This window comes from Salvelinus fontinalis, chromosome 17 (assembly GCF_029448725.1).
Source record: "Salvelinus fontinalis isolate EN_2023a chromosome 17, ASM2944872v1, whole genome shotgun sequence".
Lineage (NCBI taxonomy): Eukaryota > Metazoa > Chordata > Actinopteri > Salmoniformes > Salmonidae > Salvelinus > Salvelinus fontinalis.
The window spans coordinates 26,055,532-26,071,928 of record NC_074681.1 but is presented as its reverse complement, the minus strand read 5'-3'; the positions used below and the strand labels follow the sequence as shown (position 1 = coordinate 26,071,928).

The window sequence follows — 16,397 nt, the reverse complement described above, 5'->3', positions numbered from 1 at the left end:
CCCATCTTCTGAGTTCTACCTGAATGATAAGCTAAATGTGGGGCATTGACTGTTGAAATTCCTGCTTCCTTACCTTTTTGGCTTGTTGTGTTTGCTTGATTCCCATCTAATTCTGACGTTATACAATTTCTTGTTGCATTGAGTAATTTCTCCTATCAAGGATTAATCCAGTGCTGACTCAGAACCTCAAAGAGCCAATAAAAGATTAGCAGCTATCTGAAAATGCTTTTGCCTCTTGAACCTCACATTGAATGATAACCCCCTATAACCTACTGTGAAACAATAACACTTGGTTGGTTAAGAAGTGAGAAAGCCACAAAGTTATAGTAAAATATAAGGGGATGCCCAGTGCTGCGGGGCAGGGGCTCCGGACCAGCTGACTCACCCTGGTTCTGATTCCTGAGAGAGGGCTTCTGGTAGACCCTGTCCTCGTAGATGGGGTCAATGTGGTGCTCAGGAGACTGGAGAGGTCGCAGCTCTGAGCCCAGGTGACTGTGTTGGCTGCTGTAGGAGCCTCTGGACCCTGAACACCACAACACAAACACAGGAAACATTGTTAATTGATTCCAAACATGGTTAATAACAACATCCAATATTATCAAGCCTATTAACTACAGCATTTAAAACAATTTGAGAGAATATTTATTTATCAATAAATAGACTGCTGAACTCATAGGAAAAACACAATTTTAGACATAATATATATAAAGATATTATCTCTCTGTCTGTTCATGTGAACCCACCTGCCAAGCTGCCAGGCCTCCCAAGGGTGGCATTGGCGTAGAGCTCGTGGGAGATCTTGTACTGGTCGGAGGAGTGCTGCATGCGCCTGCTGGGGGACAGGGTGGCGTAGTTACCCACAGTGGAGCTGAACTGATGGAGAGGGGACGAACCCGAGGCATTGCCTGAAGAGGCCATGTGCAGTGGGGACGTGGAGGACAGCCCGGCAGACCCCACCACCATGTTTATGGGGGAGCTGGTGCTGTAGGACTTTGCCAGCCGGCTGGGGGACTGCTTGGGCGAGGAGACCCGCTGCAGGGTGGCGTAGCTGGGCATGTCGGAGGCTGAGCCAAGGCGCTGGAGCTTGGTGGGCGAGCCCACGGCCTGTATGGAGTGGGGGGAGCTCACGCGTTGGGCAGGCAGGGTGGAGCAAGAGTAGTACATGGAAGGAGTGGGTGGGGCGTCAGGCATGTGGAAGGCGCTGCCATGGCTCTGGGCAAACGACTCTCTATCTCTGCACTGGGACTGGGAGGAGTCTACACTGGCAGCCAGCTGGGCTGCACGGCTAGATGTCACCTGGAGAAACACAGGAAGAACCTTATTATTGTTTTAACTGACATTTACTCTGTTTACTCTCCCAACCCCCAATGGACATGTATCATTGTTACAGCTGTAAATATAGTGAGCTCCAAAGGTATTGGGGCAGTGACACATTTGTTGCTGTTAAGGCTCTGCACTCCAGTACTTTGGATTTGAAATGATACAATGGCTATGAGGTTAAAGTGCAGACTGTCAAATTTAGTTTTAGGGTATTTTCATCCATATCATTTAGAAATTACAGCACTCTTTGTACATAGTCCCCACATTTTAGGAGACCAAAAGTATTGCGTAACTTGACACTTTTAATGTCAATAAGAATATAATATGTTTCTATCACTTCTACATTAATGTGGATGCTTCCATGATTATTGATAGCCCTGAATGAATTGTGAATAATGATGAGTGAGAAAGTTACAGACGCACAAATATCATACCCCCAAGACATGCTAACCTCTCACCATTACAATAACATGGGAGGTTAACATTTTTTGTAACCTTCTCATTTACCATTATTCATGATTCACTGAGGATTATCCGTAATCATGGTATCATCCTCAAAGTGTTTAGAAACATATTGTATTCTTATTTACAATAAAAATGACAATACATTATTTACCATTCATTTCTATTGGGCACAAAATAATCAGAAAAGCAACCAGAACAAACAGCAAATGCATCCAACAAGTTTGTAGTCACAAGCTTGATGGGGGACCATGTACAAAAAGTGCTGTAATTTCTAAACGGTTCACCTGATACGGATGAAAATACCCTCAAATTAAAGCTGACAGTCTGAACTTTAACTTCATAGTCATTTCATAATTTAAAATCCAAAGTGCTCGAGTACAGAGCCAAAACCGCAAAAAATGTGTCACTGTCCCAATTTGGAGCTAACTGTATGTATATATTATTTTTTTTATTTTTATTTATTTTTATTATTGTTTCATTTACATCTCTTTTTGACCTGCACTGTTGGAGCTCAGAGCTTAAGAATTTCACTGTACCCTGCAAATACATCTGCGAGTGCGACCCTGTGCATGTGAGTAATAAACTAAACTAATCTAATCTTCCACCTAGATCACATGCCATCTTGAAATCCAGACTATACAGCGAAAAGGCTAAATTATCTTTGACCTTGGCAATCTAAGAGCCTGTTCCAAATGGCACTCTATTGCTTATATAGTCCATTACTTTTGACCAGGGCTCTAAAACAAGTGCACTACTGTATATAGGGAATATGGTGCCATTTGGGACACATCATAAATCTCACCCACCTGGTTGTAACTGTGGATTGCTCCTCCCACCTGGCCCCCGCGGGGTGGGGCCTCTAGTGTCTGGTTGCTGTGGTAACCGGCTGGGTAAGGGAGTGTTCCATCCTGATTGTTGAGCTTAAGTGCACTCTGGGATAGCAGGCCTTGTCCTGTTTTAGAAGGAGAGTGGAGCTGAAATATTGAGACAACCTCTTACCCTCTGTGTCTGTATCCCCCACACTCTCTTTCTCCTCTGCCTCTCTGCATCCATCACTCTCTCACTCTCTCTTTTAGTATCTCCCAGTCTGTCTCTCCCAGTCTCTCTCTCCCACTCTCCCAGTCTCTCTGTACCTTTCTATCTACCTGCCTCTCTATCTGCCTCTCTCTCTCCCTCTCTCTCTCTCTCTCTGTCTCTCTCTCTCTGTCTCTCTCCCTCTGTCTCTCTCCCTCTGTCTCTCTCCCTCTGTCTCTCTCTCTCTGTCTCTCTCCCTCTGTCTCTCTCCCTCTGTCTCTCTCCCTCTGTCTCTCTCCCTCTGTCTCTCTCCCTCTGTCTCTCTCCCTCTGTCTCTCTCCCTCTTTCAGACCAAGAGAGGCAGAGAGGGAAAAAGGGAGAGCATGTATAATGGATCAGGAGGAATTGGGAGTCACTGAGCACAAGTGGTGCAGAATGAGGCCGACAATAAAAGTAATCAGACTACAGAGTTGTTTGGGCCTCACTACTCTCGTACGGGTAATTTCAATAGCATGCAGAAAAACTAACGCTGACCTGCATTTTTGTGCTTTGCCAGAACTCCTGTAAATAACAGCACAGTTAGCATTCAATTCAAATAGTAACACTAACATCAGCATTTTATTTCCATAGGCCTACATTTTCATTACATTACCCAAGCAATATTATGCAGTATATTGTATTATATACTGTATATTAGCCACAGTGTTGTAAATCAAAAATATAATTACTTTACACAAAAATAAATACAATTTACTCCACACTACAGTATAATAGCACACTATCTTCAGCAACATAGCTGTGAGTACTGTGCGTGTCATTAAATAAAATGCTGTGAACCTGTTTCCGTGTGACCTGTTTCAGTGCTCTACACCGCTCTCAGGTCAGTGAGGCTTCCTCCCTTGACTGCCTTCACACCTTCCTCTGTGTTTACTCTCACATCCATGTTGTTCTGGCAACACCCACCTCATTTTCACATTAGCGTGGAGTAACTTGGCCCGATGACTGCCTTTGTCACACACATGCGCACGCAAACACACACACACAAGCATCTCTCTCTCTCTGTCACCCCCCCCACACACACACACAAACACACAGGAACACGCACCGCACATACTGCCATAATTTTCATTCAGGAAAAGTGAGCTAGCTCATTATGAAAATTATGACTGTAACTAGCACTGAAAATGCTGTCGTAAGTGACTCTATATTATTTATCTTGTGACATTTATCTAATAGCGGCTGTATGAAAATGACCACAGAAATGTTTGCAACAACTTCATACTGTTACATATGTGCATTGAGCATTTAAGTAGTTGAGTATTTCATAAATACATAATCATGTCAATGGTATCGAGCTTTTGGTTGAGGATATCTGGAAGTTAAGTGAATACTACAGGGGCCTTCTTAGAAGAGTCCGTGTGTGTGTGTGTGTGTGTGTGTGTGTGTGTGTGTGTGTGTGTGTGTGTGTGTGTGTGTGTGTGTGTGTGTGTGTGTGTGTGTGTGTGTGTGTGTGTGTGTGTGTGTGTGTGTGTGTGTGTGTGTGTGTGTGTGTGTGTGTGTGTGTGTGTGTGTGTGTGGTAAAGTAAAGTAGTCCAGCAGTCAAGAGGAATATCCCTGGGAAGGTGGTCGCTCAGGGTGCTTTAAATATGCAGGGAGTGGCTCCTTAAAATTCATCTAGTCTATAACACATTTCCATTTTTCATCAACACGCTATTTTTAGCCTAACTGATAGAGAGGGAATGTAGTGTGCAGTGCACGTGCAAACACAGTCTATGACACACACGCATGTACGCACGCACACGTACGTACGTACATACACACATAGAAATACAGACACACACACACACGCACAGACAGCATATACTATCTGCATATGTTCTTTCTTTCTAGCTCCAAAAAACTCTCTGCTCTTTTCAGCACATTGAATATGAATGTGATTGCTTTGTAGTGGCTGATTTCAAACCATATTCCTCGTACACATGTGTACTCTGCTGTGCTCAAAGGAAGCTGCAGACGCCTCGGCGAGACATCATTTCCATATCAAACCCTTGACATACGCTGAATCTCTCCTGACAGCTAATACTCTCTAAGTAGCTCATAGTAAAAAGATGAAGATCATTGCTTGGATCAAATGAAGTGAGGGCATTTGGGATCAGAAGAAAAGGGAAAACAACTGTTTTGAATGCAGAAAGCAAACGTGATAAGAGACTTGAACACCTGCGTTATCTAGTTCCTGATTGAAACGTTCACAGTCATTGACATCACTCAGTGTTAAAAGAGAAAGAGAAAGATCCTATCACCGAGCATTTCTGTATCTGGTTGATTTTGTATAGATAATTTTTTACATTTTTCTTGACATTTAGACTATTGATAAGCATAAAAAGTGTTGCAGTGAACTTATGCTATTTGTGTTGGCTTGAACAATATCTTCCTGCCTGTTTCATTTGGGACGACATGATATTTGTCTATTTCTAGTGAATTCATGAATTCACTAGAAATATATAGGCAAAAGTATGTGGACAACCCTTCAAATTAGTGAATTTTGGTTATTTCAGCCACACCCGTTGTTGACAGTTATATAAAATCGAGCCACAGCCATGCAAGATCCATAGACAAACATTGGCAGTAGAATGGCTTTACTGAAGAGTTCAGTGACTTTCAACGTGGCACCATCATAGGATGCCACCTTTCCAACAAGTCAGTTTGTCAAATTTCTGCACTGCTAGAGCTGCCCCGGTCAACTGTAAGTGCTGTTATTGTGAAGTGGAAACGTCTAGGAGCAACAACGGCTCAGCCGCAAAGTGGTAGGCCACACAAGCTCACAGAACGGGACCGCCAGTTGCAACACTCACTACCGAGTTCCAAACTGTCCATGGAAGCAACGTCAGCACAATAACTGTTCGTGGATCATCATGAAATGGGTCTCCATGGCCGAGCAGCCGCACACAGCCTAAGATCACCATGTGCAATGCCAAGCGTCAGCTGGAGTGGGGGAAAGCTCGCCACCATTGGACTTTGGAGCAGTGGAAACATGTTCTCTGGAGTGATGAATCACACTTCACCATCTGGCAGTCCGACCGACGAATCTGGGTTTGTCGGATGACAGGAGAATGTTACCTGCCCCAATGCATAGTGCCAACTGTAAAGTTTGGTGGATGAGGAATATTGGTCTGGGGCTGTTTTTCATGGTTCCGGCTAGGCCCCTTAGTTCCAGTGTAGGGAAATCTTAACGATACAGGATACAATTACGTTATAGACCATTCTGTGCTTCCAACTTAATGGCAACAGTTTGGGGAAAGTCTTTTTCTGTTTCAGCATGACAATGCCCCGGTGTACAAAATGAGGTCCATACAGAAATGGTTTGTCTAGATCGGTGTGGAAGAACTTGACTGGCCTGCACAGAGCCCTGACCTCAATCTCATCGAACACCTTTGGGATGAATTGGAACGCCGACTGCGAGCCAGTCCTAATCGCCTAACATCAGTGCCCAACCTCACTAATATTCAGCAAAATATTCCAACATCTAGTGGAAAGCCTTCCCAGAAGAATGGAGGCTGTTATAGCAGCAAAGGGGAGGACCAACTACATATTAATGCCCATGATTTTGGAAGGGGATGTTCGACAAGCAGGTGTCCACATACTTGGTATAGTAAGGATACAATATCTTTCAGCTTGGAAATCAACATTTTTATTCACGTTTCAACTTTTGAAAAAGGCGACATTCAATGTATATCTAAAATTGTGTGAGATCTGTCGACGTGCCCTTGAGAAGGGTGTTGACCCTGGTTGTTTCTGTGGGTCGCTCCGGATGGGAGTCTGTTAGATGACTGAATGTAATGTAAATCGGCTTCACTGCAAGTAGATGGTATGTTTTAATATATATAAAAAAATATCTGCACTGTATAACGTAAGGAGCGTCCTTACTGTCACCTGTGGAGAATTCCTGGGAGTCAAGGATCCCAGATTCCTGGAGTGACCTAATGCAGGAGTCCACCAGCTCCAAGCCAGTCGTCAGTTCCTCCTCTATGTCCTTCTGTCCGTCTGTGGAGACACAGCAATGAATGGAGAAGCAGGATTATTGTCCTGTTACCTCACAAATAGTCAAAGGTTTACAAGCAGCTGAGGTTTACTACAGGCACACTGACGGCAAAGTGGTAGTGACCATGCTAGATAAGCCAAAAGCTATGTAGCTTCACTATTTACTGAAATGTGTCTCTGTCGTGCTGTACCGTCTCCTTGTCTATCTGTCTGTTCGTGCCTACAGAAACGGACATACTTGTCCTCTGTCTTCAGAGTGGCAAACAGTGCCAAGGGATAAAGCCTTACACAAGAGGGTTAAGATCCGCATTAATCTCTCTTCTATCGCGGCAGGTATAGAGGCTGAGGCTACTAGCAGTAGACACTTAGTCCTCTACCGTATAAGGATGATTATTAGCGTTTTAACTCATGGATAATTATGCTTGTGCAACATTCCTAAACTCATCCCAAACATTTCTAAACTCATCCATCGGTCCCGTGTGGCTCAGTTGGTAGAGCATGGCACTTGCAACGCCAAGGTTGTGGGTTCCATTTCCATGGTGGACCAATGCGAAAATGTATGCGTCACTACCGTAAGTCGCTCTGGATAAGAGCATTTGCTAAGTGACTAAAAGGTAATATAAATCAGTGGAACTTTCATGGAGTAGATGACTAAGGGGAAGCAGTATCCTGAACATGACTTGCAGTCATAAATCTTTTAGCACTGCTTCAATCAAATTCTAAACTACCTGTGTTTGATACTTTAGAAGAAAAGGCTGTGGTCTGTGGTTCATACTTTGCTCGAAGCCCATCAATCTAGTCTCAACTAGATGTCCATATTTCACACTGGACAGACAGCTCTGTTGCTGTTCTGTCTGACAAATTATGACAACTGTCCAGATGTAGGAGTGAGGCATGGTCCACTCCACTCCACCCCCAAGATGCACCTATCATTACAATGTACACAATTCCACTGAGGTTTCCGCATGCTCTGTCACATAATATAGAACAAGATGCATTGGTGCAGGATTTAGTACAATGTACGTACCTTGGTTATTCCAGCGAAACTTCTCATCTGCTGAACTGAAAGAGAGAAAGAAACAGATCATGGTCAGAATAGAAAAACAGCAAACCTTCATTTTCCTCTGCCGTAGCATCCTAATGCCCCAGCCTTGAACACTACCTGATGACTGGAACATTTTCATCCATTTATTTACCATGAATTAAATTCTATACACATCCACATAAACTCACAGTAACTGTAATACATTTGTACCTCACAATGACAATTCCCCCACTTAGTGAGAGATTATGGTTTGGGTGAGATGTTGCTAAAGTAACACTTGGCTCTGTCTGTCTGTCTGTCTGTCTGTCTGTCTGTCTGTCTGTCTGTCTGTCTGTCTGTCTGTCTGTCTGTCTATCTAACACTCTCAAGTTTCTAAAACCGTTTGAATTATATCTGTGAGTTAAACAGAACTCATTTGGCAGCAAACTTCCATACAGGAAGTGAAAAATCAGAAAAAATTTCACTCTGTTTCAGGGCCTGCCTATTCAACTGGCTTTTATTTATCGATATGCATGCACTTCATACGCCTTCCACTAGATGTCAACAGGCAGTGGAATGTGAAATGGGGTGTCTAGCTTGATCTGAGGCCGAACAAGAGCTTTTGGAGTGACAGGTCCGGTATTTTCTTTGTCTTAGACGGCGCGCGAGGGACCTCGACATTGTCTTCTGAAAAGCGTTCGGTATACACGGCGAATATCTCCGGCTCTGATTTTATTTGATACATATGATAATAACATCATAAAGTAGGTTTTTTCAACCGAGTTTTATCAGTTTATTCAACGTTTATTGGGACTTTTGGAGTTTTCCGTTCTTTGCGCCAAAAGAGGATGGGAATGTTAGCAACCTTGGCTAGCATTGTGGCGCGAATTCGACAGAAGAAATGGACATTCTAAAACGAAACAACGATTTATTCTGGAAATAGGACTCCTTGTACAACATTCTGATGGAAGCTCAGCAAAAGTAAGACAACATTTATGATGTTATTTCGTATTTCTGTGTAATATGTTGATGTCTATTCTCCGCCATGTTAGTGAGCACTGTCTTACAATAACCCAAGCTGTATGTTGTGGTAAAGTTATTTTTAAAAATCTAACACAGCGGTTGCATTAAGAACCAGTGTATCTTTCATTTGCCATACAACAAGTATTTTAACTGCACTATTTAACTGCACTGTCCAATTTACAGTAGCTATTACTGCGAAAAAATGCCAAGCTATTGTTTGAGGAGAGCTCCTAACCGCTATAGGTTTGATAAATTCACCTCTGAAGGTGAAATGTGTACTTACATTCTGAAATCTTGCTCTGATTTCTCATCCAAAAGGTCCCAGAGATAACATGAAGTGTCAATTTGTTAAATAAAATAATTGTTCATATCCTAAAAAGGTCCATATAGCATACACGATCGATTTTGTATTTCCACCTGTTCAATTTGCAAAGATAGGCATCTGTTAGAATCTAACCCTAAACGTTGTTTCAACCGGTCAAATCACGTTCGTATGTATTCCTCAGAGATCCTAGAACGTAACCAGACTTCACATTATCATTAGGGGTGTAGTATATCCTATAGAACACCATATTTGGTCAAAGATCGATGACGTGGGTGGTCTTCACTTGAACGACTCTAACTTTGTAAAATAAGCACCAATCGGGGTCAAACAAAGCTAGTTAGATAGCCAATGAGCTGGGCATTACGGGAGTATCTGGAATCCATGTATATGTCGTAGAATGTAGCTACTAACCTTCTACGACAGCATGCCTTTTCCTTTTGGACAAAAATTATAACAATATTCAGAGTTATGAAGTTATGAAAACTGGTTGTTTTGCAAATGTTGAACTTATAATATGGCTACTAATACTGGAAAAGCTAAATCAAAGTCCAAGTATACAGATTTGACTATATTCTGAAAAATGTAATACAAATGCAAATGTCTCCTTCACGATTTGCCCAAATGTACCTGGGTGACTTCACACTAAATGTCATGTAGTTCGCTCATACTTCAAGTTATCCGTCTGAAACGTTGCACATACACTACTGCCATCTTGTGTACACCATCGGAATTACAACCAGAGTGATGGCTAGAACTGGGACCTTTCTCTTGCATTTCAAAGATTGTGGTAGAAAAACATTTTTTTTCTTTGTATTTTCTTCTACCAGATCTATTGTGTTAAATTCTCCAACATTCAATTCACATTTCCACAAACTTCAAAGTGTTTCCTTTCAAATGGTAAGGATATGGTAAGGATATGGATATCCTGGCTTCAGCGCCTGAGCTACAGGCAGTTAGATTTGACAACAAAAAAAGGGGTTACAATTAACAACAAAAAGGGGCTATCCCTAAGAAGATTTATTAACACATCACAATGAAATGCAACTCACTGCTGTTCATGGAGACCTGATTCTGCCAGGTTACAGCCAGGGGTGCTTAATTCTATACAGGCTATATTTCTAATTCTACATGAGTGGATGACTATTCCAGGTGGTAAAATGGCTCCCCACTGAGAAATCAACTGCTGCCCTCTCATCAGAGCAGAGACTGGCACAGAGTGCTGCGTCTGCCAGCCAGCCTTTATCCTTTTCATGGGGCGATATGTTGACGTAGTCGCTAAGCCAGGGCCGTCACATGGACTCAGATAACCACACTGGGATCGATGGGAGATTATCTCTGATCTGGAGCACACAAACAACAATCATAACTATGGAGTCACTGGAAATGGGAGCTTGAGTGGAGTATCGGGATCTGCTGTCCCCCATCACATGATTAATGTGAGAATGTCACAGGTAAGGCCCGGCCCAAAGCTAGCTGCCTCAGAGCTCAGCCGCCACTGTGATCACTAGGCTAAATGGTCATTCACTGGCCCTTTGGCCAAGTAGCAGCTGCTAAATCATCCCATTGATTTCTCCTTCACAGTTCCTATTGTGAGGCTGTCTCTGTTTACAGTGGGGTGACGAATTGCCAGAGAAAACAAAACGAATAGGGGCTCAACATCGGCCCGCAAGTGCTTATTCATCACCCGTTCTTTATTGAACAATAAACACATACAGCATCGCACCGGCACAGGGCAGGGGAGGAAGAGAGGAAAGGGACGAGGGACAGTGTGTTGGGCTTGAGTGGCCTCTCACAGAGACACTCTGATCGTCTGAAAGGATCGATGATAATAACCAGTACCTCCTATCTCACTCCTGTGTTAGCCTCAATAGTTTCCCCCTACTTTTTTAACTATAGCATGCCTGTAGGCCTACATCTCAGTCTACAAGTCTTAAGCTCTAAAACTACTAGGATATACAGTGACATGACTCGACAGAAATAGAAGCAATTAAAAACAAAAAACTAAGTTTCAAAGATGCACTATGCAGAAATCGCTCCGCCATTTCCTGGTTGCTAAAATTCTAATAGTTCGCCTAATTTCATTTTATGTGACAAAACAAGCAAGTACAGTGTAGAGAATTATTGTACCATCTAAATCGCTGTGAAATATATTTTCCATAACCAGCAATATTGTATTTTCAGCTGGTGTACAAAAACAAAAGTAAAAGATGCAAAAACAAAACTTAAGAATGGGAAGCATATATAACAGTAAAGCTTCCGTCCCTCTCCTCGCCCCTACCTGGGCTCGAACCAGGGACCCTCTGCACACATTGAGAACAGCCACCCTCGAAGCATCGTTACCCATTGCTCCACAAAAGCCGCAGCCCTTGCAGAGCAAGGGGAACAACTACTTCAAGGTCTCAGAGCGAGTGACGTCACCGATTGAAACGCTATTAGCGCGCACCATCGCTAACTAGCTAGCCATTTCACATCGGTTACACTCACCCCCTTTTGACCTACTCCTTTTCAGCAGCAACCAGTGATCGGGTCACGGCACCAATGTAACAGTATAGCTTCCGTCCCTCTCCTTGCCCCTACCTGGGCTCGAACCAGGGACCCTCTGCACACATCGACAACAGCCACCCTCGAAGCATCGTTACCCATCGCTCCACAAAAGCTGTGGCCCTTGCAGAGCAAGGGGAACAACTACTTTAAGGTCTCAGAGCGAGTGATGTCACCGATTGAAACGCTATTAGCGCCCACCACCGCTAACTAGCTAGCCATTTTACATTGGTTACACATAGAAATAGTGTACATAGAACAGATCTACTGCCTCTTAGACTTGCTTTCAATGAGAATGATCTATAACACAATTGTATATTTGAATTTGGTCAGGTCACCCAAAAAGTTACATTTTGCAGCTTTAAGTGAGAGGTAGCCATTGGACTGAAGCCCGAAAAATGAAGGAAATTCACATGAGCACCACAATGCATACTTCACCCATGCTCTACCAAGATTTTCCAGCACACAGCTTCGACCTACAATAGTAGCTATGTTGGTCTATTGTACTTCCAACAATATGTAGGCAGGTTGCTTATGATTCTAACCTTCTTAAGCAGCCTAATTCCTACTCTTCAGAGGTATAATGAAAAGCCAACTGACATTTACTCCTGATGTGCTCACCTGTTGCATCCTCTATAGCCACTGTGGTTATTATTTGACCCTGCTGGTCATTTATGAACGTGTGAACATCTTGAAGAACGATCTGGCCTTAATGACCATGTACTCTTATAATTTCCACTCGGCACAGCCAAAAGAGGACTGGCCACTCCTCAGAGCCTGGTTCCTCACTAGGTTTCTTCTCAGATTCCAGCCTGTCAAGGGAGTTTTTCCTAGCCACCACGCTTCTACATCTGCATTGCTTGCTCTCTGGGGTTGTAGGCTCGGTTTCTGTATAAGCACTTTGTGACAACTGCTGATGTAAAAAGGGCTTTATAAATTAATGTGATTGATTGCTTGATTGATTGATAATGGACTTTACAGGGTACTGCTATTAAAATAATAATGTATAGTCTCAACGTCAACAGTGAAGAGGCAACTCCGGGATGCTGGCCTTCAAGGCAGAGCTGCAAAGAAAAAGCAATATCTCAGACTGGCCAATAAAAATTAAAGATTAAGATGGGCAAAAGAACAGGCACTGGCCTTCCCAACTCCAGGAAGGCCAGCATCCTGGAGTCGCCTTCATCACTGCTGACGTTGAGACTGGTGTTTTGCGGGTACTAGTTAATGAAGCTGCCAGTTGAGGACTTGTGAGGCATCTGTTTCTCAAACTAGACACTCTAATGTACTTGTCCTCTTGCTCAGTTGTTGTATCTGGCCATTTTGAGCCTGTAATTGAACCCACAAATGCTGATGCTCCAGATACTCAACTAGTCTAAAGAAGGCCAGTTTTACTGCTTCTTTAATCAGCTGTGCTAACATAATTGCAAAATGGTTTTCTAATGATCAATTAGCTTTTTAAAATGATAAACCTGGATTAGCTAACACAACATGCCATTGGAACACAGGAGTAATGGTTGCTAATAATGGGCCTCTGTACGCCTATATAGCAATTGATAGTAGATATTCTATTAAAAAATCGGCCATTTCCAACTACAATAGTCATTTACAACATTAACAACGTCTACACTGTATTTCTGATCAATTTGATGTTGTTTTAATAGACAAAAAATAAGGACATTTCTAAGTGAACACAAACTCTTTTGAACACTACTGGTCAAAAGTTTTGACACACCTACTCAATCAAGGGTTTTTATTTATTTAGACTATTTTCTACATTGTAGAATAATAGTGAAGACATCAAAACTATGAAACACATATGGAATCATGGGGTAACCAAAAAAGTGTTAAACAAATCAAAATATATTTTAGATTTGAGTTTCTTCAAAGTAGCCACTCTTTGCCTTGATGACAGTTTTGCACACTCTTGGCATTCTCTCAACCAGCTTCATCTGGAATACTTTTCCAACAGTCTTGAAGAAGTTCCCACATACGCTGAGCACTTGTTGGCTGCTTTTCCTTCACTCTGCGGTCCGACTCATCCCAAACCATCTCAATTTGGTTGAAGTCGAGGATTGTGGATGACAGGTCATCTGTTGCAGCACTCCATCACTCTCCTTCTTGGTCAAATAGCCCTTGAGCCTGGAGGTGTGTTGGGTCATTGTCCTGTGAAAAACAAATGATAGTCCCACTAAGCCCAAACCAGATGGGATGGCATATTGCTGCAGAATACTGTGGTAGCCTCAGACAGTGTCACCAGCAAAGCACCCTCACACCTCCTCCTCCATGCTTTACGGTGGGAAATACACATGCGGAGATCATCCGTTCACCTACTCTGTGTCTCACAAAGACACGGCAGTTGGAACCAAAAAGCTCCAATTTGGACTCCAGACCAAAGGACAAATTTCCATCGGTCTAATGTCCATTGCTCGTGTTTCTTGGTCCAAGCAAGTCTCTTCTTATTATTGGTGTTCTTTCATGGTGGTTTCTTTGCAGCAATTCAACCATGAAGGCCTGAATCACACAGTATGTTTCTTGAACTCTGTGAAGCATTTATTTGGGGTGTAATTTCTTAGGCTGGTAACTCTAATGAACTTATCCTCTGCAGCAGAGGTAACTCTGGGTCTTCCATTCCTGTGGCGGTCCTCATGAGAGCCAGTGTCAAAAACTGCAATGCTGCTTGGTTTTTTCACATGTGTATCAAGAATGGTCCAACACCCAAAGGACATCCAGCCAACTTGACACAACGGTGTTCCTAATGTTTGGTATACACAGTATGTACACTGCTCAAAAAAATAAAGGGAACACTTAAACAACACAATGTAACTCCAAGTTAATCACACTTCTGTGAAATCAAACTGTCCACTTAGGAAGCAACACTGATTGACAATACATTTCACATGCTGTTGTGCAAATGGAATAGACAAAAGGTGGAAATTATAGGCAATTAGCAAGACACCCCCAAAAAAGGAATGGTTCTGCAGGTGGTGACCACAGACCACTTCTCAGTTCCTATGCTTCCTGGCTGATGTTTTGGTCACTTTTGAATGCTGGCGGTGCTTTCACTCTAGTGGTAGCATGAGACGGAGTCTACAACCCACACAAGTGGCTCAGGTAGTGCAGTTCATCCAGGATAGCACATCAATGCGAGCTGTGGCAAAAAGGTTTGCTGTGTCTGTCAGCGTAGTGTCCAGAGCATGGAGGCGCTACCAGGAGACAGGCCAGTACATCAGGAGACGTGGAGGAGGCCGTAGGAGGGCAACAACCCAGCAGCAGGACCGCTACCTCCGCCTTTGTGCAAGGAGGTGCACTGCCAGAGCCCTGCAAAATGACCTCCAGCAGGCCACACATGTGCACATGTACTTTTTACTCAATACATTTTCCCTGACAACCAAAAGTAAATCGTTAAATTTTGAATGCTTAGCAGGACAGGAAAATTGTCAAATTCATGCACTTATCAACAGAACACGTGTTCATCCCTACTGTCTCTGATCTGGCTGACTCACTAAACCAAATGCTTAATTTGTAAATAATGTCTGAGTGTTGGAGTGTGCCCCTGGCTATCCATACATTTTAAAAACAAGAAAATGTTGTCATCTGTTTTGCTTATTATAAGGAATTTTTAATGATGTAGTATTTTACTGGCTGACTTTCACTTTTACTTGAGTAACTTTCTATAAAGTTATCTATACTTTTACTCAAGTATGACAATTGGGTACTTTTTCCACCACTGATTATATCTCATTACCGGACATGTCCGGTCACTTCCTGGAGAGTGTGTCTGCGACAGGGATGTCTTTGCCTGGACGGTGAGTGATTGTGAAGTCGTATTTTTGTAGTTGAAGGATCATTCTCTGTAGCCTTGGCGGGGCTGCAGCTAGTGGTTTCCTCACGATTGACTCAAGGGGCTTGTGGACGGATTCCACAATGACTTGTCGTCCATATATGTACTGATGGAAACGTTTACATCCGAACAGAATGGCGTAGAGCTCCTTTTCAATTTGAGCGTAGTTGATTTCACAGTCTGTGAGAGATTTGGAAGCATAGCCGATGGGCTTTCCTTCTTGCAGTAGCACTGCACCTAGTCCATACTTCGACGCGTCCACTTGGAGTCTGAGCTCTTTGTTGGGGTCGTAGTAAGCAAGGATTGGTCCTGGTTCTCTCGTGATCAAGTCTTTCACATTCTGGAAAGCAATGTCGTGTTGCTTGTCCCAGAGAAACTCACTGGACTGCTTTAGCAGTTGACGCAGGGGTGCATTAGCATTGGAGAGGCTGGGTGCGAACTTGGCTAAGTAGTTGACCATGCCAAGCACTGTTTCCAGCTCTGCACGGTTCTTTGGTGGCTCCATTTCTTTTATGGCTAAGATCTTCTATGGATCTGGCTTGATTCCAGTCGCTGTAAGAAGATGTCCGAAGTAGCTGACCTCTGTAGCGTCGACTGTGCTCCTCTCGGGGTTGAGCCGGACTCCTCTCTCGTCGGACCTTTGCAGCATCGCGCGGAGGTTTCGGTCGTGCTCCTCTTTGGTTCGACCATAGACAAGGATGTCGTCCATAATTGCCACAACTCCGTTGAGGCCTTCGTACACTTCGTCGATCTTTCGCTGAAACTCGTCTTGTGCTGAGATAATTGGAAGGAACCTGTAGCGTCCA

At 43.2% G+C, this 16,397-nt stretch overlaps 1 protein-coding gene across 8 annotated transcripts in view; it reads right to left on the bottom strand.

Annotated features, from left to right (window-relative positions):
* Positions 1 to 16,397, bottom strand: part of LOC129814051 (catenin delta-2-like) — a 156,957-nt gene that overhangs the window by 52,946 nt on the left and 87,614 nt on the right. For 7 of the 8 annotated variants that reach the window (XM_055866816.1, XM_055866820.1, XM_055866819.1 and 4 more), the window contains 5 exons: positions 7,865 to 7,899; positions 6,724 to 6,840; positions 2,592 to 2,737; positions 744 to 1,296; positions 386 to 523 (listed from right to left, as the gene is read on the bottom strand). In XM_055866816.1, coding sequence (XP_055722791.1) covers positions 386 to 523; positions 744 to 1,296; positions 2,592 to 2,737; positions 6,724 to 6,840; positions 7,865 to 7,899 — 989 coding nt within the window. The remainder of the gene's footprint in view (positions 1 to 385; positions 524 to 743; positions 1,297 to 2,591; positions 2,738 to 6,723; positions 6,841 to 7,864; positions 7,900 to 16,397) is intronic. The other variant, XM_055866818.1, reaches the window with a different exon arrangement.